At 40.2% G+C, this 27,320-nt stretch overlaps 1 protein-coding gene across 8 annotated transcripts in view; it reads left to right on the forward strand.

The window, feature by feature from the left end:
* LOC127945068 (utrophin) overlaps positions 1–27,320 on the forward strand; it is a 192,443-nt gene that overhangs the window by 97,458 nt on the left and 67,665 nt on the right. For all 8 annotated transcript variants that reach the window (XM_052541605.1, XM_052541606.1, XM_052541611.1 and 5 more), the window contains 2 exons: positions 17,847–18,019; positions 23,160–23,316. In XM_052541605.1, coding sequence (XP_052397565.1) covers positions 17,847–18,019; positions 23,160–23,316 — 330 coding nt within the window. The remainder of the gene's footprint in view (positions 1–17,846; positions 18,020–23,159; positions 23,317–27,320) is intronic.

The following is a 27,320-nucleotide window of genomic DNA, read 5'->3' on the forward strand; positions in this document are numbered from 1 at the left end:
CAGATCTCTTTTTCATATCACGTGTATTTCGCTTTTGGTTTTTAAGTTGTTTTGAGTGGTTTCCAGGTGCTTAAAGCTAGGCTAGGTGATTTCAGAGAGGCTAGCTGTAGCAAGCTAGCTTTGAAAGTGTAAGCTCCCACGTCTCCCTGTAAATCAGTCTTCAATATCAGTCTATAGATTAGCATACTAATCAATATTAATCAATACGGACCGTTATCTTAGAAAGCAGAGTGGTTGATATAAACCCAATTTATATTTTATTGCACAAGTTAATAACATGACATGCATTGCTGCAATATGTTCTTAATTAGAAATACCTAATTGTAAAATGAATTAACGTGAACATTTGGTACATTTTCTCAATTTGATTTAAAGTTGAGGTTGGCCTCGAAGAGATTCTGGCAAACTGTTCGACGCCTCAGGAGGGGGAAGCAGTGCCCTACCAACACTGTTTACAGTAGAGATGGGCACCTGTTGACCTCAACTGGGGATATCGTCGGGCGGTGGAAGGAATACTTCGAGGATCTTCTCAATCCCACCGACTTGTGTTCCGTTGAGGAAGCAGTGGCTGGGGACTCGGAGGGGCACTCGTCCATCACCCGGGCTGAAGTCATCGAGGTAGTTAAAAAGCTCCTCGGTGGCAAGGCACCGGGGGTGGACGAGATCCGCCCCGAGTACCTCAAGTCTCTGGATGTTGTGGGGCTGTCTTGGCTGGCACGCCTCTGCAACATCGCATGGCGGTTGGGGACAGTACTTCTGGACTGGCAGACCGGGGTGGTGGTCCCTCTTTTCAAGAAGGGGGACCGGAGAGTGTGTTCCAACTATAGGGGGATCACACTTCTCAGCCTCCCTGGAAAAGTCTATGCCAGGGTACTGGAGAGGAGAATTCGGCCGATAGTGGAACCTCGGATCCAGGAGGAACAGTGTGGTTTTCGTCCCGGTCGTGGAACACTGGACCAGCTCTATACCCTTTCCAGGGTGCTGGAGGGTTCATGGGAGTTTGCCCAACCAGTCCACATGTGTTTTGTGGACTTGGAGAAGGCATTCGACCGTGTTCCTCGCGACATCCTGTGGAGGGTGCTCCGGGAGTATGGGGTCGGCGGCTCCCTACTTAGGGCTGTTCGGTCCCTGCAAGAGCTTGGTTCGCATTGCCGGCAGTAAGTCAGACCTGTTCCCGGTGCATGTTGGACTCCGGCAGGGCTGCCCTTTGTCACCGGTTCTGTTCATAATTTTTATGGACAGAATTTCTAGGCGCAGCCAAGGGCCGGAGAGTGTCCGGTTTGGGGACCATACGATTTCGTCGCTGCTTTTTGCGGATGATGTTGTCGTGTTGGCATCCTCAGACCAGGACCTTCAGTGTGCATTGGGACGGTTTGCAGCCGAGTGTGAATCGGCTGGGATGAGAATCAGCACCTCCAAGTCCGAGGCCATGGTTCTCAGTCGGAAAAGGGTGGATTGCCCACTTCAGGTTGGTGGAGAGTTCCTGCCTCAAGTGGAGGAGTTCAGGTATCTTGGAGTCTTGTTCACGAGTGAGGGAAGGATGGAACGTGAGATTGACAGACGGATCGGTGCAGCTTCTGCAGTAATGCGGTCGCTGTACCGGTCTGTCGTGGTGAAGAAGGAGCTGAGCTGTAAGGCAAAGCTCTCGATTTACCGGTCAATCTACGTTCCTACTCTCACCTATGGTCATGAGCTGTGGGTCATGACCGAAAGGACAAGATCCCGGATACAGGCGGCCGAAATGAGCTTTCTCCGTCGGGTGGCTGGGCGCTCCCTTAGAGATAGGGTGAGAAGCTCGGTCACTCGGGAGGAGCTCAGAGTAGAGCCGTTGCTCCTCCACATCGAGAGGAGCCAGCTGAGGTGGCTCGGGCATCTATTTCGGATGCCTCCTGGACGCCTTCCCAGGGAGGTGTTCCAGGCACGTCTCACCGGGAGGAGGCCCCGGGGAAGACCTAGGACACGCTGGAGGGACTATGTCTCCCGGCTGGCCTGGGAACGCCTCGGGGTCCCCCCGGAAGAGCTGGAGGAAGTGGCTAGGGAGAGGGAAGTCTGGGCGTCTCTGCTTAGACTGTTGCCCCCGCGACCCGGCCCCGGATAAGCGGAAGATGATGGATGGATGGATGGATGGATTTAAAGTGCCCCTATTATGCCATTTTAAAGGATCCTAATAATTTTTTGGAGTCTCCTACAACAGGATAACATGCATGCAAGGTCAAAAAACGCTTTAGTTTTCTCAAAATAATCTGTATTGAGGTGCCATTCGTGTCTACAGCTCAAACATCATGGAACAAGTTGCAGGTCAAAGGTTAATGTTTAAGGTTAGGACTCTGTTCAAATTGTGCACAATAAGACCATGCCATTTCTGTCCAAGAGAGCTCAAATTAAGTTCAAAATCTTGAACACAAGAAAGGTCTTGTCTTTCAGAGGTCGTCTTTCCATGATGCATAACTTTTCTGGTGTGCTTGCCTCATTTCTTTTCAATTCATGTTGCTTATTTTTTTTTTTTTTCAGTCAGACCTTTAAGTCTTTTCTTTTGCCTCATTCATCTCTCTTTCTCTCTATGTGAGCATTTTGTGTTTCTCTAAATGTGTCCATTTACCCAGAAGCCTTCACCTCTGAGAGGCGGAGAGATAGAGGCAGTATATCAGAGACGGAGAGAGACCTTGTGGCGATGAGACAGCATCTGGTCCTCAGCCGTGATTTAAAGTGTGTGTTAGTGTCAGTGTGGTTAAGTGAGTCGCTAGATCACATCTCTATCACACTCCACAAAAACCATATCACATGTGGCATGACATAAGTGCATTGCTCCAGCTGCCGTGTTTCATTTCTTATGCTGTCATCATGTCAAGCTGTGAGGAATTGTATGCCATAATGGTGGCGTATATCATGAAATGGTAGATTTGGCTGAAAACCAAAAAAAAAAAAAAAAAAAAAAAAATATATATATATATATATATATATATATATATATATATATATATATATATATATATATATATATATATATATATATATATATATTCAGTATAGAATAAGAATATTATATATTACCCTGGACCACAAAACCAGTCATAAGGGTAAATTTTTGATTTATTCATCGTTTGAAAATCTGGAATCTAAGCATGCAAAAAAATCGAACTATTGATAAAATCACGTTTGAAGTTGTCCAGATGAAGTTCTAAGCATATTAGTTATCAGAAATTACGTTTTGATATATTTACAGTAGAAAATTTACAAAATAGCTTCATGGAACATGATCTTTGCTTAATATCCTAATGATTTTTGGCATTAAAGAAAAAAATAATAATTTTGACCCATCAAAATTTCCTGCGTTGTCGTGTCGTGTGAAGTGCATAGCAGATGAGCGGTACACGCATAGTTGAGTGTTAACACTAACAGACAGAGGCATACAAATATTATTGAAAATGAAGAGAGTACGCTTTCTTTTCCAACATGCATCATTGATTTTTATTGCATTTAGATGTAAAAGCCGATCAGCTACATAAAGTACTTTTAGTCCATTTACTGTCTAATGGAGCAGAGTGTGTGTGTGTGTGTGTGTGTATGCTCTCTAGATGGAGTGAAACAGTATTTGAGAGAGGATTGCTGACTGCGCTCAATGAGAAGTGATCGGTAGAGCATCACCTGACCTTGTACACACATCTGATAGCTCTGGTGTCATATGAAAGCATGTGTTTTTATGACAGGTCTGTTTGTTTCCTGAAAAAGTCTTGCTCTTCCCATCTGCTCCTCCTCTCTATATCTAGCTTCGTTTCTAATGTGCTGAAAAAGTCAAATCACACTGCAAATCCGAGTGAACTTATGAATGATCAGCACTTTTAGTAATGCGCTGGCCATTAGAAACACTTTCCACACACACTCAGCATGAACGCTAGCTCACACCTCTTGCTCGCGTCCAGATCAAGCAGCTGTTGTTTGTTGGTTATTCTCGTTTGCCAGGTTCATGAAGGCACCCTGGATCCCACCGTTCAGCCAGACCGGCTAATTTGGTTCATTAAGTTTTCTCTTTCATACATTAGCACCCCTTGCTAGTTCGCTGTCTCTCTCTCTCAGTTGTCTGAAGCCTCATTCGTTTGAGGGCTTGGTTGATGTGACAGCAGTTTTCCAGTCTCAGATGTGCAGGTGGTCTGGGGAACTCCTCTACCCTTCAAAACTGATATGAAAGCAGCCGTTTATACTGTACCTCACGCAAATCAACTGCTATTGATGACATCTAAGTGTTTTCTCTCGAGTTGTTGTAGTGTTTCAGTAGAAAACTACTGCCATTGGTTTATAAAAAAAAAAAAAAAAAATTGGCAAAAGTTTTAAATTCAATAAAATTGTTTTATTAAAATCCAAACTTTGCAGAAATTTCAGTTTTTTTTTTGTTCTTCTTCAGAAATGTTAAAATTCTTTTCATTGTGATGATTTTGGCTCACATTTAATTAACAAAAACCCACCAATTCACTGTAACGACTGAAAGGAGGTGAGGAAGCAAGTGCGAGTTATGACAGGGCATTAAGTAGGGAATGGGGAATGAGTAGCAGCTGGTGATGATGAACAATTAACAGAGATGCCCACATGAAACAATCAACGCAAGACACACACTCACTCCACCCACATAGTGCAAAACCCAAGGCCACGGTTTACCAACCGTGACAATCACTAACTCAATAAAAATGTGTTGAATGAAATGGATGCATGCTTGTAAACATGAATACATAATACAATTCAAAATTTCCTCTCCTAGATCAGAAATGTCAAAACATGCAAATGTAAAAATACATTTCTGAAATGTTTACAAAAAATCTAAAATGTACATTTGTAATGATAAAATACGTAACAAATCAGATGATTTTAATAGTTCAGAATCAGCAGTAGCAACTTACAAATAAATGTGCAGTTTAAAAAAATTTAAAAAAAAGTCCCTTCTGCTCACCGTAGCTGCATTTATTTGATCCAAAATTGTTTAGAAAAACTGTGAAATTGTGAAATAGTAAAATAACCATTTTAATAGTTCAGCATGAAAAGTCTTATATAAAACTATAATTAAATAAAAGAAATAAGAACTTGCTTCCTCTTAATGACAAATAACTGCACTTTTACATTACCCAGACATTCTTATCTGAAACAAAGAAAGTGAAGCAAAACGATGTAAACGAGTTGAGAAAACTCTCTTGTGCTGTCTCGCTGATCTGATAGTTATATAAAGTGAGTTTAGCAGCAGGTCTGAGGTCAGCGTGATCTACTGCTCACAAAGATGCTGCATTTAATGTGTCTGCGAGCAGAAGTGATAGATCAGCACTTAGTGATGCAGACAACTGCAGCGGAGCATACGCACACACACACACACACACACACGGCGCTCTGATGTGGAGAATGAGTTTGGCTGGATCATGAACGAGTGCAGAGAGCTGCAGATTGTGTTTCACAGCGGCTTCCATCAGTCGGTCTCATCATTTTGATCTTCGAGCCCAAATTTAGGCACTTGAGTTTGACCGTCCTCTTCACCTCCAGTCTCTCCCTCTCTCTCTCTCTCTCTCTCTCTCTCTCTCTCTCTCTCTCTCTCGTGTTTTAGGAGTGATTGTCGGACAGCATCTCTTCTAATCTCTGCCCCTTTTCCCCTTTGAGACAGAAAGGTTCTTAAATGTTCTGTTCTGGTCGTCGTGGAAACCCTCTCTTAACATCTGATTGGCTGGATGAATGTACAGTGCACCACCCGTCTGCTCCCACTAGATTGTGTGTGTGTGTGTGTGTGTGTGTGTGTGTGTGTGTTATTTCTGTCATTTACAGTAGCTGCTGCTTGATCTTCTCATACACTCATCAGGTCAGTTTTCAGAGCAGAATCATCATCCCGTCAACAAATCTGCTCCCAATTCTGATTCCAGTTCATGAATGATTCTTTTAATCATTTCAAGGGAGAAAAATGCTTAGAAGAACTGTTAAATATTATTACAATTTAAAATGGCTGTTTTCTATTTTAATGTGTTGTAAAATGTAATATGTTCCTGTGATACGATGCTGGATTTTCATCATTACTCCAGCCTTCAGTCCAAACGTTTACATTGCATGAGAAAATACTGCGAGTTTGATTTCACTCAGCATGCAGTTTGATTCTCAGTCTGTCAAACTATTGTGTTAGTGTTAGTCCTTCATCGCATCTGGATGGTCATCTTTAATTAGGACACAATCTGTGAGTTATCTTTGCTCTCCAGTGAAGATCACTATCATGTCTCTGGTATTCACCTCTAACAGGAAATGACCGCCTCAGTCAGGTGACCAGTGTGTGTGGTGTGTCTGTTATTATGAGTCACTGTTGTGTCAAAATCAAGATGCTTATTTTCAATTTAATTGTTAGTATAGTTTTTACAGTTCAAAAAAAAAATAATAATATTTTTTTCTAAAGCAGTCCCTTCTACTCACCAAGGCATTTATCTGAAGAGAAATACAGTAAACAGAGTCAAATTGTATATATATATATTTCTGAATGGGAGTCCAAACAGCTGATAAAAACATCATGATAATCCACAAGTACACCACAACACCGCAGCCCATCAGTTAAAGACTTGAGAAGTGACTCTCATTCTGACGGCACCCATTCACTGCAAAAGACCCACTGCTGAGCAAGTGATCCAATGCTACTTTTCTCCAAATCTGATGAAGAAACAAACTCATCTCGGATGACCTGAGGGTGAGCAGAGTTTGAGGGAGTTGTCATTTTTAGGTGAACTTTTCCTTTACGAGAGTTTTGGGTGTATGTGATCTGAAAGGGTGAGATTTGCTGCTGTTTGCTGGAAGTAGACGTCTCACGGCTGAATCTGTAGACATCTGCCTCACTGGAACGCCTCATTCAGCTCTCTGTTCTGAGCACATCTATAATGCAGCCGTTCTGACAGCAGTTCAAGCGCTTCTAGACAGACGAGAGACGCTGTGAAATAGACTACACTGCCCCAAATACCACAACATATGTATTATTGATGCTTCGCATTCGGACTGCAAAATACTAACTCGAGCCGTTACTGTACTTTCTAATCTTTGTTATTATAAATGCAGTTATTGTGGTTATGGTGTCCTTCCACAGGTCTGTCGGGGGACTGATGAGGGTTGAGGGTTGAACATTGATATTAATCTGAACATAACTACACCAACACATTGCATTATGCTGCTCACACAGGGCTCAGATGTCAGCTTTACTCCGTGTTGATAAAGGGAACGTGGCTTTTAATGATTATTTGGATCAAAGGTGGTTTTGGTCTAAAATGTTTGAGAAGCAGTGCTGGGGAATAATAAATCAACAGAAAACACTGAGAGAAATAATGAAAGCTAAAATATGCAGCGTTTAGGAGCATTCATCATTCAAACCATAATATTGTATTTTATATCTGTAACATAACAACATCCAAACACAAACATGGTCTGTGTGAATTCTTTGGATTATTATATCCAAATATAAAAGAGCTTGGTTATACTTTTAGTTTAGGGTCTAGTTGCAAATTAGCATGCATATTACTAGAATATTAGCCATTTATTAGTACTAATTAAGCACACATTAATGCCTTATTTTACATCCCGACACCTAAACAGCTACTTTACAAACTCTTTATAAGCAGTAAATTAGGAGTTTATTGAGGCAAAAGTCATAGTTAATATTGAATTAGTGTTCTCTAAGAGGTTTGTTCAGAGAAACTTATCTAAATGAAATAAAATAAAAAGTATGCATTTATCCAAAGTGACTTACAGTGCATTCAGGCTAACAGCTTTTACCTAACGTGTTCCCTGGGAATCGAACCCACAACCTTTTACGCTGCTAACACAATGCTCTACCCCTGAGCCACTGAACAGTGTTCTCTAAACAGTGAATACATCATGTTCTGTTGCTAAGTGTAAGAGGTCATATCAGTTCATGTGAAACTACTTTAATACTTTTTCAGTCTTAGTAGTAGGCTTGGTTTTATTATTTATGTTTTATGTGAATGTGTACCGCAGCTCTCTTATCTTTCATGGCTGGTTCATCTGAGGACAGAAGCTCTGAAAGTGTCGTTGCGATCCCATCCTCAGCGGCTCTAGACTCGTACAGACAGAGAACTGATAGATTGTGTTGAGCATATGCAACCGTCTGCTGCGTATTGCTGAAGTAGTGTTGTGTTTGCTTCATATAGTTTAGTCACATCAGTCAGTGAAAGATGTGGAAATGAGCCTAATTTACTCGGTTCTGGAAGGAAATATCAGGAGTTTGTGTTTTGGGTTTGTTTAGGTAATAGAGTGTGCTTCTGCTAAATGAAATGTGGCATCAGAGCTAGGGCTGAACAATTAATCCAATTTCTATCCGCGATTACAATTATGGATGCCACAACTACGTAATCATTCAATTAGTCCTTCATAAGTCCACTTATGATGTTCGGCGTGCTTAAAATGTGTTTTTTTCTTTCTACATGTTATCTTAAGGGTTTTTCCCATTATTTTCATTTTAGTTTTAGTATAACATTATAATGCCATATTTCATATTTCTACTTTTTTATCATTTAAAGAAGAAACCAATCCGATGTATCTAATAGGCTTACTGTGATACTATAGAAAAGCACTAAACGTTTTCAGCTTGTTTATTTCCATATAAAATACAGCATGCAGTTGCGTCTATACAATGATATAAACGTCATTCAGTGTATTTAATAATCGCAGTTACAATTTCAAGGAAATAATCGACAATTATGATTTTTTTCATAATTGCACGTTTTCTGAGATCTGTGGACGAGAATCAATTGTTTTTTTTGTCACATAATACATGCAATAAACGAAAGACCAATCACAATTAAATATACAAATATTGCAATATGTTAGAACAAACTTTATTTTTTTATAAATATTTGTCTAAGTTATGAAAATCTCTTGATTCAATTCTGATCTCAATACTGATTAATTGAAATATATATCCGATATGGTACATTTCAGTTATTCTGAAGGAATCTCTCAATTAATGCTGTATAGTTCATATAGTCTGTACATTTACTGTAGTGTTTAAGATTCAAGTTAACAACATGATCCAAACCATTAAAATTCAGATTCAACTTGATCTGTCACTCCACATTAAATAGCATCAAAATGGCATTTATTGTTAAATAACATATTATAAAATAACATTGTCATTAATGGATGGTAGGCGAGCTACAAAAAATGTTTAGTGAAGCTTTACTTAAAACAGGAGAAAAAAAAATACATTGAAATTTAAGAATTAATTTCAGTTTTCAATGAAAATCAATGAAAATAGATTAATTACTTTTGTCAACCCAGCCCTGCAGGAATACTTGCCCACTAATAAACACATAAATAAAAATAATCAAACCAGTGGATTTCTGTTAGAATTTCAATAAAAAGGTTATTATATAACTGTATTTAATTGTATTTCACTTCTGTATGTCATTGATGGATTCCTGTGTAAATACAATATAAATCTGTTCATTAAGAGTAGAATAAGTTGCATCACTGTGTCAGTCAGGTAATTCAGCTGTTGAGTGTAACTCCGTACACACAGAGGTGAACACCTCCTGATGTCCTTACAGGGAGAGTTTGTCAGATTGAGCTAACATTTAGAGACACATGTCCATGAGCTACGCACGCACACACACACACACACACACACACACACACACACTCACACACCATTATCAGTGAGGTGCAGATGTGGACTAGACTCAGATGTTTGTTAGAAGTACCTGCAAAGACATCTGCTCCATCATAGCTTACAAGATCAAAGTGTGTGTTTGTGTGTGTGTGTGTGTGTTGCGGTTCAAATGCATGTAGACATGCCATCCTAAAAAAGTTAAACAGTTCATGAACAGTAGCCCTGCTGTGAAACATGGTTTGAGTTTCTGTGAGCCAAACCAGACTTCTCGGCTTAAACTTTGTGTTATCAGTTCTCCCAGTGACTCTCTTCCCATAATCCCCAGAGGTGTGAAACTTTTCCCTCGGCGCTCATGTTTATTTCAATTGTAGCCTGACTCTCAGTAGTTGTGATCATCTGCATTACCTTTGTTTGCTAGACAAACATTCTCATGTATGAACTCTTGAGCTTTTATGTTACACACATTCATATCCTGATTTGATTGTAATACAGCAGGGTTTGTTTACACTCACACACATGCGACTCTGCGCACATCAAACGTGCCTCGCTGAAAATTAATTATGCAAATGCGCTAATAAAGTAAAGGCACTTCAAAGGGGCTGCTTATGAATATTCAGGATTGTCTTCTGTCTTTGCTCCTGGCTGCTGTAGGCTGTGCGTGTGTAAGTTCGGACCACATGGCCCCTGACACACTGACTTTATGTTTTTGGACAAGCCAAGAAAGAGCCCATATGTACGTTCTGAATTTCAAAGGAAGCGTAGCTCACACTCACACGCTCTGAACAATGCTGTTTAACTCCGGCCGCTGCAGAGAAATGAATGGGTGGTGGTATCTGAAGTGAATCTAAAGTGAGATATTGGTGACAGGGAAAAAAAAGTAAAAGATGAAACATGAGAGAACGATTGAACACTTGGCGTTGGAGTATTTGAGTGAGTCATAGACTTACTGATGAACCAAAGACTGTTATCTGAGAGCAGAGCAGACGTCTGTTCATCTGGATGATCTGTTTTAAAGTGTTGCAATTTCTACAACATGTCGCTATATTCACAAAAATATGTTAATATATCTGCAGCATCACTATATGTGCCTCTAAAATACCGTATTTGTTTCAGTATATCTGCATCTGCTGTAAATTGCTGCATATAAATGCAATAAGTCAGAATGTCTACAGTTTCACAAAATGCGTTGTTTTAATGTTTAATATTAATTGTTTTATTTGATATCTATATTGGAATAAGTTGCAACATCTGAACTATGTTGATGCATATCACTGCAATAAGTTGCTTTGTTTACTTTCACAATATATTTTGCTATAATAAGGCACGATATATGTTATATGTTGCTGTAATAAGTTGAAACATCTGCAGTATGTGGTTGTACTGTATATCACTGCAATAGGTTGCAATGTTTACATTGTTTTAAAATATGTTGTTACAGTATAGTAAGTTGCAGATGTATGTGTTTTGTCGCTGTGCATCACCACTAATCAGGCTGCAGAATTTCATAGTGGAATATGTTGCAGAATCGTTATACATATTTAAACAAATATGTTTTGCCGCGTAAGTTTTGGCAATCTGTAGTGATTATATATAACTGCAGTAAGCCTCAGTGTCTACTAGGGCTGCACGATATTAGGAAAAAATGACATTTTATTTTATTGCGATATATATTGCGATATGAAATTGAATCAATTTTTTTTTTACAAACAAATATGGGGTGAGCACACTTACATTCTCATTTTAAATGATTTAAACATCGACACCATCGTGTCAATTGATTAATATGAGCGAAGGAGAGAGAGAGCAAGACAGCGCTCGTGTTGTTTGAAGATGGCTCTCTCTCTCTCTCTCTCTCTCTCTCTCTCTCTATCTCTCTCGCACGCGTTCTCTCTCTCTCTATCTCTCTCGCATGCATTCTCTCTCTCCCTCTCTCTCTCTCTCTCTCTCTCTCTCTCGCGCGTTCTCTCTATCTCTCTCGCGCACGCTCTCTCTCCATCTCTTACGCGCGTTCTCTCTATCTCTCTCGCGCGCTCTCTCTCTCGGCGTTCTCTCTCTCGCGCTCCCTCTCTCTCTGCCCTGTTAAACTTGCATGTGTTTTTCAGTCCTGTCAATGATAAACTTTCACTCTATGAGGGTTAAGCTGTGCAATTAATCTGCGAATCACATTCGTCAAGGGCCGGGGAGCAGCTAGCCCGTACAGTTAATGAATAACAGATCAACTACGACAGCCTACATCGCACATCCTGCGATGTGACTATCGTGGATTCGTACAGCGCGTTATCGATGCTTAAATGACACATTCTGCAGCCCTAGTGTCTACAATATTTCACAATTGATGATGCTGCAAAAAGTCGCAGTATCTGCATTCTTACTATATATATGTCGTTATATATCTTGTCATAAGTCACAATATGTCCGTATAAAAGTGATATCTGCAGAATGTATTAATATGGTGCAATATGTAAAATTTTTTGTCTATACAGTTCTCAGTAATTGCAATGTGCCATTATATTTGTCCCTGCAGTGTTGCAGTATCTGCGACATCACTCCGCATGATTATCACCTTTGCAACAAGTTACAATATCAGCAATATATCATTAACATGTCACAACAAATAAGTTGCAATATCGCAGACACAGTTGAGTGTTTTGGTAATTAGTGACACATTTTTTGCAGTATGTAATTAACATGTCGCTGTAGAGATACGGCTAACAAGTGGCAATATGTGCAGTCTTTAGCAGTTTATGTTGCTGTTAATTAATGACATTACCAGCAGAATGTCATTGACATTTAACGGGTAGTGGGTCGCAAAATGAGAAATTTGTTGCTTTGCATGTTGCTGTAATTAGTGACAATATAACTGCTGTAGGGTCACATTATTAACAATTAAGTGCTGTGTATCATGTTAATTACAATATCTGCAATATGTTATTAATATGCCACTGCAATAAGTTGCAAATATCAGAACATTTATTGGTGTATTATTTTGTTGCAATAGTGACTTTCTGCAATATTTCACTTTGCTGCTACAATATGTCACACTATTTGATGCTGTAACCACAATTTCCACAAAATCTGACTGTCTGTTGTCACAGTAGTCAATACTGGCAGTGATGTCAGTAGACAAATTACTGGAATAAACCATCATATACTATATTTTTTTGCTAATATGTTTGATGTTAGCCCAATCAGTGTCTTTTTTATTGATTATTGTTTCGAATGCATGTGTGAATTAGCTCTTTTATAATGTTTTTCAGCTGTCCGTACACAAATATGACTCTTCAAACCGAACAGACTTTCATAGATGCTGATCTTGTTGCATATAAGACTTACATATTCACCTTCTTGTTGACCATTCTTCGTTTTCATTTTCGGCTCGCTCGCTTTCATGGTGGGGCCCTACAGGAAGTGGGTGTGTGCGTGTTAGTTTGGAGCGGAGGGAAAGAGGAGGGGAAACAGAGGATGTGGAATAAAATAATAAACAGCTGCCACTGGAGGCAAAGACAGCTCTGGGAGCCAGCAGTCAGAGAAGACCACAGACAGAGGAAAGGTGGCCAGTCAGAGAGTTTTAGAAAAACTTTAGGAAGTTCTGGAAAACGTCAAGCTGCCTGTGGAGATCTTGTCGCCCTCCATTCAGATGGATTTTATTCAAATGCTGATGGAACATGTGAAGATCAAAGTTGACTTCCAAAGATGAACACCTGCTTCTGGCTTTTCTATATGTCTAGATTTGGAGATGTTCTCCTCAAGATCAGACCTTCACCCTTCTTCTTGGCTTGCTGACTGAGTGCATGAGAGAGAGCGAGTGAATCAGACGGATGTGCTGCTCTCCTGTCCTGCCCTCCAGAGCGAACCACACAGAGGCTCTTTGATACGGGTAATTGAGTACGAACGCTTGCCTGACGGTCACAGGAACCTGGAGGAACAAGCTGCTTTCTGTGTTGGTCTGTGCTAGAGAGAAAGAGCTGTGTTTGGTTTGTGAGAACGAGTAAAGCAGCTAAATCATCTCCAGATCACTGAACCAACAGTTGGATATATCTGGTTGGATTTCTAACTCTGTCTTCAGTCTACCTCCAACATCCAGGCCTTCACTTCTCAACACAGAAGATCCTGAACCCTGGGCAAGACCCATCTAACAGTGGAGCATGCGGCTCTTAGCCCAAATTGCCAGAGCTCCGTCACAGACGCTCAGGCACCCGCTGGGACACCGCTGCAAGCTGCCAGACGCTGAAGCCCTGATGTGTGTGTGCTCTTCCACTGATGAGGAGTGGACCCCCGGAGGAGACTGATCCGCTGCCATTTCTCTCCGTCGTTGGATTCTGGAATGTAGCGCGGCCGAGGTAGACCGAGATCATGATGATTGGTCTGAACTTCAACTTGCAGGAGTTGCTGAAGAAGTTTGAGGAGGTATTTTCAGATTTGATTGTGGAGGAATGGATCAGGGTGCTGAAGTTACACAAATGATGAATGCGACTGGAAAAAACGATTGTTGGAGCAACATAATAGATCATAAGAGATGAACCATTAAGAGTCCTTGTTTAAAGTTGTCCTGGTTATGATGAAATTACACGAAGTACGGAGTAATTTTAATTAATAACATGCAGTTATCAGGGTTATTATCATTAACAAAAATTAATTAAAACCATACATAAAAACATTTATTTCCTTGAAATAAAACAAACATTAAATGAAATAATGTCAAAAAAAACATTATTATTATTTCAGCTCATTGCCAAGGCAAGACTTCTCATTTTCAGGTTGAAAAACTAAAATAACTAAAGCTAAATCAACTAAAACTTAATACAATCTATATAGAAATATGAAAGAGAGAGAGAGAGAAACACAGCAAAATTCTTTTCAAAAGTCTTTTCATTATGTTTAAAATGAAAACAAAATAGAAAATACTTAAATTGATACTTAAATTACACCGGTACTTATTTTAGGTTTAGTTTCTTCTGTAATTAACTGTTATTAATATAGTAAGTTGATGAAACATGTAACAAAGACACAGTAAAATTAATTGTAACCAAAATTCTAGTTAATAACAATAAGGCAAAAATTATAATGTTACGACTTTTAAATCAGATGTTAAAATGTATTCAATCTCTTTCTCTCTCTCTCTCTCTCTCTCTCTCTCTCTCATGGGTTTGTGGGTAAGTCTGGTTAAATTAGAGCACGCTGAACGACAGCTCTGGGGAGTCTTTATGATCGAGAAGCGATTATTTAACTTTATTAATGAGAAAAGCTTTTTTTATTGCATCGTTTAATAGGTCAGACTGCCAGATGAGGGAGTTTTAGTGTGTGAGGGGGGCTCATGGTTGAATTGATCACAGTTAAATGTTTCATTAAGAACTGTTAGAGATGAAGAGCAGAAATGAGACTTGTAGAGTCAGTCTAGTGCTTCTGTGTGTGTATGTGTCATAAGAACAAGGCTTTTAAACACATACACACATTACCTTAACTATAATCTCAATGTTAGACGGCCCATCAATGGATCAGCTTGATCCAAATTGCATTTGTAAATGACAATAACCACTCAAAATGGCAAGTTCAGATCTGATTGGCTGACTATATATCATGGGATTGGATGCACCTGTGTCCTATTTACCTTTGCATTTTCCAAAGTTTGTGAGGTCCATTAATTTTTTTGTTGTTTTGTTCACTTGCTGTTGCTGTATGTTGTTTGGGACATTTATTTTTGTTAAGACATTTTGTTTTGTTTAGAGACTTTTTAAAAAGGTATTTTTTTTATTTATTTTTTTTGGCAGTTTTGTTGTTTCAGTCGTAATTTCTGTATGTAGTTTTCTTTTGTTGTTGTTTTCTTCACTGAGTTTTGTTGGTTGAGATATTCTGTATCCAAAAGAACTGTTGCTCAGTTGCTCAGTTGATAAGCGTAAGTAGTCAGTTCTTGTGTATTTCTCTTAATTCTTTTGGGGCCTTCAACATAATATTTGCTTAATACTTTATTTAATCTTTATGCTTTCTGATGTGTGTTTCAGCAGCATGCAGTTAGTGCTGTTGTGTATATTTATTGGTATTCTGGTGAATATTGTTTAAAGGAGTGACAGAGAGAGAGTTTGTGAAGTAGGAGAGAGCACTTTGCAAATTAACTGGAAAAGACCCAAAGCTGCTCCTCCTGTCCTCTACATGTCTCAATCTGTCCAATTCAGATTCAAACTAGCTTTATTAGCATGGATTTCCAAAGGAAATGACATTATTTAAAATAAATCAATCAATGCATGAATTAAGTAGTCTATCATTGTATTCTGTCAGAAAGAAGTGCACAGACTGCCTGATCCAGTCGATGTTGATGTATTATAAATATCCAGAGTGACATTAGAAAATCCTGACAGAAAAATCTGCCATCTGCTGTGGTGTTGTATTTTTCACTACCATAACTAGTAAACTTTGATATTACAATTTGGTATTAAAGTTGATGGAGGTTGTGATAAATTGTGTTTTCATCATAGGTGTGATAGGTTTGAAATTGTGGTGCTTTGTTATATAAAGATTAAAAACTGAAAGCAATAACCTACTGAAACTAAATAAACCGTAAAAATCATAATAATCTAGCCAACATAAACCTGAAAATTAGAAAAAAAAGGATATTCATCATAAAAATAACTAAAAAAAACTTTAAAGAAAAATTATAAATATATAAAAAGATGAGATTTTCATAACTAATAATTCTGTTGTATGCTGTCAGAGGTATAAATGACTAGACTGTGTGCTTCATGAGTTCTTTCACATGTACTGAGATTTATCATCACTTCAGTCGCTGTGTGTGTGTCAGGGATGGAAATTAGCACCCGTCAAACCAGCCACCGTGGCGGGTAAATAACAATAGCATACTGTTTCACCTGCCCGGTGGACAAAAAAGTTAATTTCCATCCCCGGTGTGTGTACAACAAGCAAACTAACAAACAGTATTATCGGTGTCTAATAACTGCTGACCGGGGGATGCATTTTATTTCAGAATTCAGCTCTGTGGCTAGTAAGTCAACCCTCTACATTGTGAGTTAATCACTCGCATTTGCAACTAAAACTTCCTTCTGGCTACTAAATGATGTCTAATATTAGCCAATGGCTAATAAACTATCTGATTTTACTCGCCAGTGTGTTAGTTGGAAGTTAAGTTTAGCACAGATATTTTCACTCGCGAATACTCTCTTGACTTTCCGTCAGACGATCTGTGCTTTTTTTTTTTTTTCTCAATGCGCAACGCACCTGTATAATGTACTGTAAACTCTAGTGTTAAGGAGCACAAATCGCTGTCGCTTTCTCTCACACTCACATAGAGAAAGAGAGAGAGAGGGGATTGAGTTGCTACATTTAAATAATATTCTTTGTTGTATCTTCCTGTCAAAATAATGGCGTTCCTATGGAAGACTTCAGCTTTTAAGAACAGCTGGGTTTTCCGGTAGTGGGTGGAGTTAATGTCGGAACGGCAATCTCATTGGCTGGCGCTCACCTATTTTCGTCCCTGTTTTGATTTAGGCAAATTAGTTCGAGCTAACACACAAAGCCTGATTAATATTCATGAATCCAGCATCTTATTAATCCTTAGTAATCCTTAGTGTGTTTTATATTTTTTATTAGTAGGAATCGAATTGTTATTATCTTTATCATCTATTATTATCAATATTTTTGTAAGTGATTTTTTTTTTTTTTTTTTTACAGAAACACTGAATGACCAAAAAAGCGCAACCACCAGTCGAGTTAAAATGTTCAGTTAAAACGACTAATAAGCATTCAAACATGGTTATCAAGCTTACTTCTAATTACTAAAGTTTTTTTCTTAAATGATACTTGATTATTATAAAGCTTGACTGACTGGCGAGTAAACTAAAATAATTACTAGCCAATGGCAATTCAACTGCCAAGGTGTCCGTAGAGGGTTGTAAGTTGTTATGTAGAAACAACATTGTATCACTACACATGTTTGACAGCTCTGGCGTGACGAGACGCTTAAAAACGATTTACATCCGGTGGACAAAATAGTTAATTTCCATCCTTGGTGTGTGTGCTGGGGGGGGGGTGGGGTGGAGACGTTCAGTATCAGACTGACAGCTTTAATTGTGTGCTTTCCTCTCAGCAGAGGTGTGATAACGTGACTGTTTGTCTTTGTTGATTTATTTATCTTTGCCTTTAACGAATCCACATAATGATGGTAGTAATAGTGCAATTAAATCGGTCTCTATCTCTCTCTCTGTGTGCGTGTGTGTAGGACATCCAGGCGGAGATCGAGGCTCATAATGATGTCTTCAGGAGTGTGGATGGGAATAAGATGAAGATGGTGAAGGCTCTGGGGAGCTCAGAGGAAGCAGTTTTCCTTCAACAGAGACTGGATGACATGAACCAGCGCTGGAACGACCTGAAGGCCAAATCAGCCAATATACGGTCAGCCTCACACACACACACAAACACACACACACACACAAACCTCAAGTTCAAATGCTCACTCAGCATAGTTGTTTTGTGTGTGTACCATATAAATTGGTAAAATGGACCAACAATAGAGTGTGCGAGTGTGTGTGTGTGTGTGTGTGAGAGAGAGAGAGGGGGGGGGGCAGTGTAATTGTGTTCTAAACTAATTAGGCACTAAATAGTGAACACGTGTAATTACAAGTCTTGCTGATATGTCTATTTACACAAACAAACAAACACGTACACTTATGGGGGGCTGTTTGTAAAGCATCTCATGCTGAAAATAACAACACCATTTTGTCACATTTAGCTTCAATGTTAAAAAAACTGGTATGAATTTTGACTGAAAATAGTTTATCTAAATTTTAAATCTAAATGCTTAATCTAAATATAAATCTAAAATGTAAATGTTAAATCTAAATGTTAAATCTAGATGTTAAATCTAAATCTAAATGTAAAATCTAAGTCTAAATGTTAAATCTAAATCTAAATGTTAAATCTAAATGTTAAAGTTAAATCTTAATGTTAAATCTAAATGTTAAATCTAAATCTAAATGTAAATCTAAAATGTAAATGTTAAATCTAAATATAAATGTTAAATCTAGATGTTAAATCTAAATCTAAATGTAAAATATAAGTCTAAATGTTAAATCTAAATATAAATCTAAAATGTAAATGTTAAATCTAAATACAAATGTTAAATCTAGATGTTAAATCTAAATCTAAATGTAAAATATAAGTCTAAATGTTAAATCTAAATCTAAATGTTAAGTATAAATGTTAAAGTTAAATCTAAATGTTAAATCTAAATCTAAATGTTAAATTATAAATCTAAATGTTAAATCTAAATCTAAATGTTAAATCTAAATGTAAATGTTAAATCTAAATGTAAATGTTAAATCTAAATGTAAATGTTAAATCTAAATGTAAATGTTAAATCTAAATCTAAATGTTAAATCTAAATATAAATGTTAAATTATAAATCTAAATGTTAAATCTAAATCTAAATGTTAAATCTAAATGTAAATGTTAAATCTAAATGTAAATGTTAAATCTAAATCTTAATGTTAAATCTAAATCTAAATGTTAAATCTAAATGTTACATCTAAATGTTAAATCTAAATATAAATGTTGAATCTAGATGTTTTTAACTAAAATGCAAATTCAAAATGTTGATAACCAGAAGTGCCAATATAAAAGCTCAAGGAGGTCAGTGTGTGTTTATAGCATCATGTCAAATAAGTAACGAATAAAAACCATCTCATCTGAGGAAATTGACTCTTGGACATGGATTATAATAAACACGTTTGGAGAAACTGTATTTGAAGAGTAGGCTACTGTCACTTTTATGAAAAGTGCAGGACTTGATGACCTGTAGCCATAATTGTCACGTTTGGGAACCCAGGGGACGGAAGATCCAAGTGCAGTATAAGTTTAATAGGGTTATTCAAAATCAGAGTCAAAACAACCCTGGGTTGTAATCAAACATCAGTCCAAACAGAAACAAACAAATAAATAAACAAGAACAAGAACAGGAACTAGAAATTAGGCACACAAGGAAACTTGGTGACGGAAAGTAAGGACTTAATCACGACAAACAGAAAAGGACTGGTTAATATAGGAGGATAATGATTAACAAGTGAAGACACCTGAGTGCAATTAACAGGAGTGCAATTACTGTGATGAAGGCACAAGGCTAGTGGGAATTGTAGTGCCTACGGTGAGGTGCCTATGGGGAAGTGAGACCACTAGTGGACACCCAGGGAAACAAGAGACCAGACAGCGTGACATTACCCCCTCCTCCACGGAGCAGCTACCAGATGCTCCACCCGAACCCAAGACGAGACCAAGGATCACAGAGACGAGGAGGGAGGTGGAGCGGCGGAGGATCAGGGGGAGGGACGGAGGGCCAGGTAATGTAGGGAAACAGAAACAAGAAGTGCAAAAAACAAAAACAAGGAGACCTGGAGGGAGGTGGACCGGCGGAGGACCAGGGGAGGGACGGAGGGCCAGGTAATAGAGGGTAACAGAGACAGAAAGTGCCAAAAAACAAAAACAACAACAAAACACAAGTCCAGGGGAGAACTGAAAGTTCAGTGGCCCAGGGCCGAACTGACAGGGCAGGAATCCAGGGTGGAGTAGGATGGAATTGGAGCAATGCGGTTGAGTCAGAAACCCACCAGGGGGGTGCAGAAGACCACCACATCCTTGCAGTCGAAACAGAAGCCCACCAGGGCGGCGCAGAAGACCACCATAACTGTGCGGTCGAGACAGAAGCCCACCAGAGCGGCGCAGAAGACCACAACATCCATGCGGTCGAGACAGAAGCCCACCAGGGCGGCGCAGAAGACCACCACAACCGTGCAGTCGAGACAGAAGCCCACCAAGGCGGCGCAGAAGACCACCACATCCGTGCGGTCGAGACAGAAGCCCACCAGGGCTGAGAAGACCACCACAGCTGTGCCGTCGAGACAGAAGCCCACCAGGGCGGCGCAGAAGACCACCACAGCTGTGCGGTCGAGACAGAAGCCCACCAGGGCGGCGCAGAAGACCACCACAGACGTACAGTCGAGATAGGAGCCCACCAGGTTTGCACAGAGGACCACCACAGTGGGATCGATGATACATGAGAGCAAGTCTGGATAGGCAAGTCTGAAACAGAGAACATGAACAAGTTAAGGGTGGCCTACGTGGCCATGACAGGATCAGTGAAGCACTCAGAGAGTTCGCCTGAGATGTGGAGAGGCTCTGGTAGTTCAGCAGAGATGTGGAGAGGCTTTGGTAGTTCTGCAGAGTTTAGACTGGATTCAGGAAGATCAATGGTGACTTGACTCTGCTCATGAAGATCATTGGTGACTTGACTCTGCTCATGAAGATCATTGGTGACCTGACTCTGCTCATGAGGATCATTGGTGACCTGACTTTGCTCATGAAGATCATTGGTGACTTGACTCTGCTCATGAGAATCATTGGTGACCTGACTCTGCTCATGAGGATCATTGGTGACCTGACTCTGCTCATGAAGATCAATGGTGACCTGCATTTGCTAATGAAGATCAATGGTGACTTGACTCTGTCCTTGAGGATCACCAGTGACTTGACTTGACGCCTGAGGTCTAACTGTGGTAGTGCTTAACTCATGAGTGTCAACGGTGACTTGACCTGACTCTGGAGTGTCAACGGTGACTTGCCCTCACTCTGGGGGGTCAACGGGAACCTGACTTGACTCTGGGGGGTCAATGGGAACCTGACTCGACTCTGGAGGGTCAACGGGTACCTGACTCGACTCTGGAGGGTCAACGGGAACCTGACTCAACTCTGGAGGTTCAACAGGAACCTGACTCAACTCTGGAGGATCAACAGGAACTCTGGAGGGTCAACGGGAACCTGACTCGACTCTGGATGGTCAACTGTGGATGTCATCCCGTGTAGAGGCGCTGGACAAGCGGCCATCTTGTGCCATGACTCAGGACCGGCGGCCATCCTGGGAAATGGCGCTGGACCTGCGGCCATCTTGGGCAGTGACGCTGGGCCGGCGGACATCTTGAGAAGTGGCGCTAGGCCGGTGGCCACCTTGTGCTGTGGCACTGGGCCGGCAGCCATCTTGGGCAGTGGCGCTGATCTCACGGCCACCTTGTGCTGTGGCGCTGGGCTGGCGGCCATCTTGGGCAGTGGCGCTGGGCCGGTGGCCATCTTGGGCAGTGTCGCTGGGCCGGCTGCCATCTTGGGCTGTGGCGCTGGGCTGGCGAACATCTTGTGCAACGGCGCTGGGCTGGCGACCATCTTGTGCAACGGCGCTGGGCTGGCGGCCATCTTGCGCCGTGGTGCTGTGCTGGCGACCACCTTGTGCTGTGGCGCTGGGCTGGTGGTAATATTGTGCAGTGGTGCTGAGCTGGCAGTCCTACTGTCTGTAGACCCCAGTCTAGAGTCGGCCATCCCAACGAGAGAGACAGGTGTGGCTGAGTCATCCCACTCAGATCGATGTTGTATGTAACTGGTCCAGTATCTTCAGCCCCTTCATCTCCCACCCAGGTAAAGGGTCATCCAGGCAGACATTGAAAAGGTCCTTCAGGGCCTCATTGTTATACCCCATCCCCACTGCCATTGTCCAGAACATTTGTGCCAAGCACCCCACCTCACTCCCATTTTGACGGAGAGTGGTTAGGTTAGAAAGTCTCCCCATCCGCTCCTCTATGGTGGCTGGGGAACGTATACGAAATTCCACACTGCTGGATCTTCGTATGATGGAGTCCTTCTGTCATGTTCGGGAACACAGGAGACGGAAGATCCAAGTGCAGTGTAGGTTTAATAGGGTTATCCAAAATCAGAGTCAAAACAAGCCAGGGTCGTAATCAAACATCAGTCCAAACAGAAACAAACAAATGAACAAGAACAGGAACTAGAAACTAGGCACACAAGGAAACTTGGTGACGGAAAGTAAGGACTCCATCACGACAAACAGAAAAGGACTGGTTAATATATGGAGGATAATGATTAACAAGTGAAGACACCTGAGTGCAATTAACAGGAGTGCAATTACTGTGATGAAGGCACAAGGCTAGTGGGAATTGTAGTGCGTACGGTTGAGGTGCCTATGGGGAAGTGAGACCACTAGTGGACACCCAGGGAAACAGAGACCAGACAGCATCACAATAATAGCCAGCCACGAGGGGTCTCACTTTGACTGAAGGCTGCTTATTGAAGCAGATGAGGGAGATCAAATATGCATTTGAACAGTGGCAGTTTCTACATTAGGGCGCACCACCAAAGGAAAGGGAGGGATTTTCTTTTACATTCAACCACAGTGTTACGCTAGCTTTCACTATTCTAGACTGTTTGTGCTGCCTCTAAATAGTCCAGGCAGCGTTGAGTCGCATTTTGTGTAGTAACACCCCTTTTTGGGCGATTTCTGTCAAACTGGAGAATCACCTGAGTGCTCTCATAGACTTCCATTCAAATATCAATTTCTAACTGCAGGCACTGCAATTCAATCTCAATGAGTTCTGAGAGGGCTAACCCCCCTTACATTTAACCCTGATGTATTCCAAAATGTAACATTTTCATTAGTACCAAGATTTGTAAGTTTTGAATGCATGTGTAATTGTGTGTGCAGGGCTCATCTGGAGGCCAGTGCTGAGCGCTGGAACCGGCTTCTGTCAGTCCTGGAGGATCTGGGCCGCTGGATCAGTGTGAAGGATGAGGAACTGAACAAACAGATGCCCATCGGAGGAGACGTGCCCACAGTGCTGCAGCAGCAGAACCACTGCATGGTGAGAGCCAGTCTCATCACAGCTACTGTCTCCAATTCAACTCATACTGCCCCATCCCTCTATTCTCAACTCACTGTTGTGCCTTTCTCTCTCATATATTCCTCTTCTCAATGTCTCTTTTTATTCTCTCACCTCTTCTTGTCTCATCTCTTTCTTCTCAGATTGTGTCATCTCGTCTCATTATGTAACAGTCTTATCAGCTGAGGAAACTCAGTTAAAAGGGGAATTGTTGTAAATACTCAAATGTTGTGTGTAAAGAATGAAAACATTAAAAAAGTGCATAAGCAAACATATGTATTAACCCTTTACACACACCTTGGCTAGTACAATTTATAGGTGTGTGTGTGTGTGATTCCACCAAATCAGCTTATCTTTATTAAGATACATTCATGTGTTATATGATCTGAAAGTAGCTTTAATTGATTGATTTTTAACATTAGTCAGTCAAGCATTTTTATGACAGAACTCAAGTAATTAGAGCTAAAATGTGGTAATCATGTGTGAATGATAATGTATGAAACCACATCTGTCCTTTTAACAGAATTTAGGACTGGTGGTGGTGCTTGAGATAGTGTTTGGTCATTCAGTTTTTCTCTGAAAAAAAAAAAAAACTTAACAACAATACTGAAAATATAATACTCATACTAGTAATTCTAACAGTATAAAAGACACTATGATCTGATTAGTTGCTGGGTTCATGAATATTAATCACGTTGCCTGGATTTGCTTGAACTGATTTGCTGAAATCAAAACAGTGACGGTGAGATTGAGATGCCTACTGCCAAACAACATCGTTTGCTTGTAGCGCATCAATTCTACATGGTTGAGGGTTGTATTTACACAAAAAAATGGCACTGAATTAAAACCGCACAATATATGTAAAGAGTCCTTGGGCTGTAAAACAAATAGAGTACGTACATTTGATTTGGTGCGCACCAGATCCTGAGTGTCAGTGATTAATATCTTATCCTGTAAAATCAGTACCACCCATAGACAGTAAAAGAAATGGACACAGCGACCCCATTGGAACTCAACTGAGACAAAAGAAGCCCATTTTTAGCGTTTTTTTAGCACTTCCGTTTCTGACGCGCAGACTCAAATGAAGCTTGATGACGTCAGCAACCTGTCTGACAGATGTAAATCTTCTAGTAGCTGTGCGTGCAAACTGCCATCGTTAATCTTGCAGAGACGGCGAGCTTGAGCGGGGAGTTCTTTGTCGTGAGTGAGCAGGAGTAAGTATTCTGATTAATTATTTTGTATAGTATTTTAAAATGTAACGCCAGTACGCCATATTAAGTTAATTGCCTGCGAGCTTCTCCTCCTGTCTGTACGGTAATGCGACAGAGAGTCGAGTGGTTATGACGCAATCGTTAACCTATTCTTTACAAAAACTGTTTATACGGGGCCATAATGTAACATAGAAGGTAATGGAGCCCTTTATACATTGTCGTGTATCTTTAGAAATAAATAATGGACAAACAGAGTCTTTAAACGCCTCAGATGTAAAGTTATTCGCTGTCAAAGTGACGCCAAAATGAATGGGAGTCAATGGGAATGCTAACGCAAGTGAAGTTCTTCTACAAGATGGCAGCCCCCACCCGACTTCAACTTCCGGTCGAGTTCCTTGCCCCTTGGTACCACCGTGTGCTGTACACAGAGTGCATGTGATCGCAAATTCAAATGCATTCAAAACTGATTTCAATCCCCTGATATTGATTGTGGCTCCCTGATGCCCGCAGATTCTATACAATGTAATTACTCAATAGTATAAATTGTGAGATAACGGAAAAGCACTGACCCTTTGGGGTCTCCGTAAAATGTAATTTCCTTTCCGAACTCAGAATTCGGCTTCAGGGACATCTCTAATTCAGAGAGAGACTGACTTCCTACTACATAGAGACCCATTTCTTGAAGACAAACACACACCTCAAGAGGAGTACATAACTTAAGCACCCAAACTGAATGTTGTGTACAGAGTGGTACTTCTGTGGCAATGTCACAACCTTTCATCTTCGGTCTCATCTCATCTCTGTCTTCTCATATCATTTTGTACCGGTGTCTCACATATCTTTCTCCTCGTCTTCTGTCCTCTCTCTTACATTTAATCTCGTCTCTCTTTTCAACTTCAGTTTTGACCTTAATGTCTCTTCTCTCTCATCTCATCCTTTTTCATCTCTGTCCCATCTCGTGTCTCTTGTCTCTTTCTCTTCTCATTTATAGTCTTCTGTCCCGTCTCGTGTGTCGTCCTATCTCTGCTTGACTGGTCTTATCTTGTCTTTTCTTTCCTCTCTCTTCTATCTTTCAGTTGGCATTTGTCTTCTCTCTTGTCTCCAATCTTCTTATTCTGCATGCTCTCATCTTCTGTCTTGTCTAATCTTGTCTCATTCCTTGAATCATCTTTGCCTCTCTTACCTCGTCTCTTTCCTCACCTTTATTCGTCTCATCTTGTCTCTTTTCCTCTCTTTATTGTCCTATCTCCTCTCTCTCCTCAACAGTGCTGTTGTCTTGTCTGCGTCTTCTCTGGTCTCATCCCATTTCTCATATTATCTCTCTTGGCTCTCCTTTTCATCCTATTATCTTCAACACTCCAGCATTTCATTGTCTCATCAGATTTTCCTGCTGGGAATATTGCTGTCTTTACGATACTCAGCAAAATGATCATGTTGGGCCGTTATATTATTACATTCTATATTGGACTGAACCGAGATAACATATAATGTCTTGAAATTTTAGCATACAAAGATCGAGAGATGCATCTCAAAATGAAGAAATGTTTAAGGTTTCTGTTTGAAGCTTTCGATCAGTACAGGCGTGTTTTCTGGTTTCTTTGTGCTGTATCATGCAGGAATGCCTACAATACCAGACAAAACCACCGCAGGGAATTATGGGAAGGTGGCAGGAAGGTTGAAACCGTAACGAGGCTGTGACAGTTTGGTTGTGCTCTCGATCTCTCTCTCTTTCTCTCTCTCTCAGACAGTTAGACTAATGATTCTCTGGAGCGGAGAGAAAGATTGCCCCCGATTTTGACTTTTCCCTCTCTCTTTACCTCTCTCTCTCTCTCCACCTCATCTTTTTCTTGGGCTCTTATAATAGATTGTCTGTGAGCCGGCTGGCCTGGTAAGAGCTTTAGCAGCGTGGTTACAAAACGCCAGGCCTTTTGAACACGTCACGGCTGATTAGTGTGCCAAGCCTACCGGGCGACCAGGATAGATGGAAGTGAAAATGAATAATTTGTGTGAGGTCTGAGAGACATAGAAGAGCCGAACACATTGTCTGTCTAAAAACTTTCTCTGATAAAGACAATGAGCCTGTTAAAGAGACAGAGAATGACCTTTATTCCAAGATTAACTGAGTGTAATGAGCCCATTAAATGAAATGGAAATGGTGACTTTCCATTTTGAAAAGGTGATTTTTAAAGTAATTTTATTATTTTATTTTTTTTACTTTTAATATTCAATTACATAATGTATGTAAGTGTTAATTGCATTGTACCCTCTCAAGCTGAATTAATATATTTTATTTTTAAAATGCTTTATAAATAAGCATAATATGCTGGGATATAATTATGCCTTTAAAAAGGTAACAAGGTTGACAGTAACAGGGTTGACACTTTCACAGTTTCATTTGACATTTAAAGCACTATTCGGACGGGACTAGTTTTCTAAACTACGTTTGAGTTTCGATTCTTACCACCTGACGTCTGTGATTTTCATGTACCCATTCGTACGGGACTAACATCTCCGTGTTTATTACAGAGGTGGGAGGGTCTGATTTGTGCATCTGGGCATCACCGAGATCACGCGCTCTGTATGCGTGCATTGCATTTATTCAGAATGATTGCCTTAGTATTATTACACAATAAATACTAAATGGCTAGTATAACAAAACCATATTAATGTGTGGTTCCTTTAGTTTAACTTGTTTTCCTTCTTTTTTTATTTTCTTTTTTTTATTAAATGTAATTAAAACATTATGTAACTGAGTACATAAATGAACGTGAGTAA

The sequence above is a fragment of the Carassius gibelio genome, chromosome A23, assembly GCF_023724105.1.
Source record: "Carassius gibelio isolate Cgi1373 ecotype wild population from Czech Republic chromosome A23, carGib1.2-hapl.c, whole genome shotgun sequence".
In the NCBI taxonomy this organism is placed as follows: Eukaryota; Metazoa; Chordata; class Actinopteri; order Cypriniformes; family Cyprinidae; genus Carassius; species Carassius gibelio.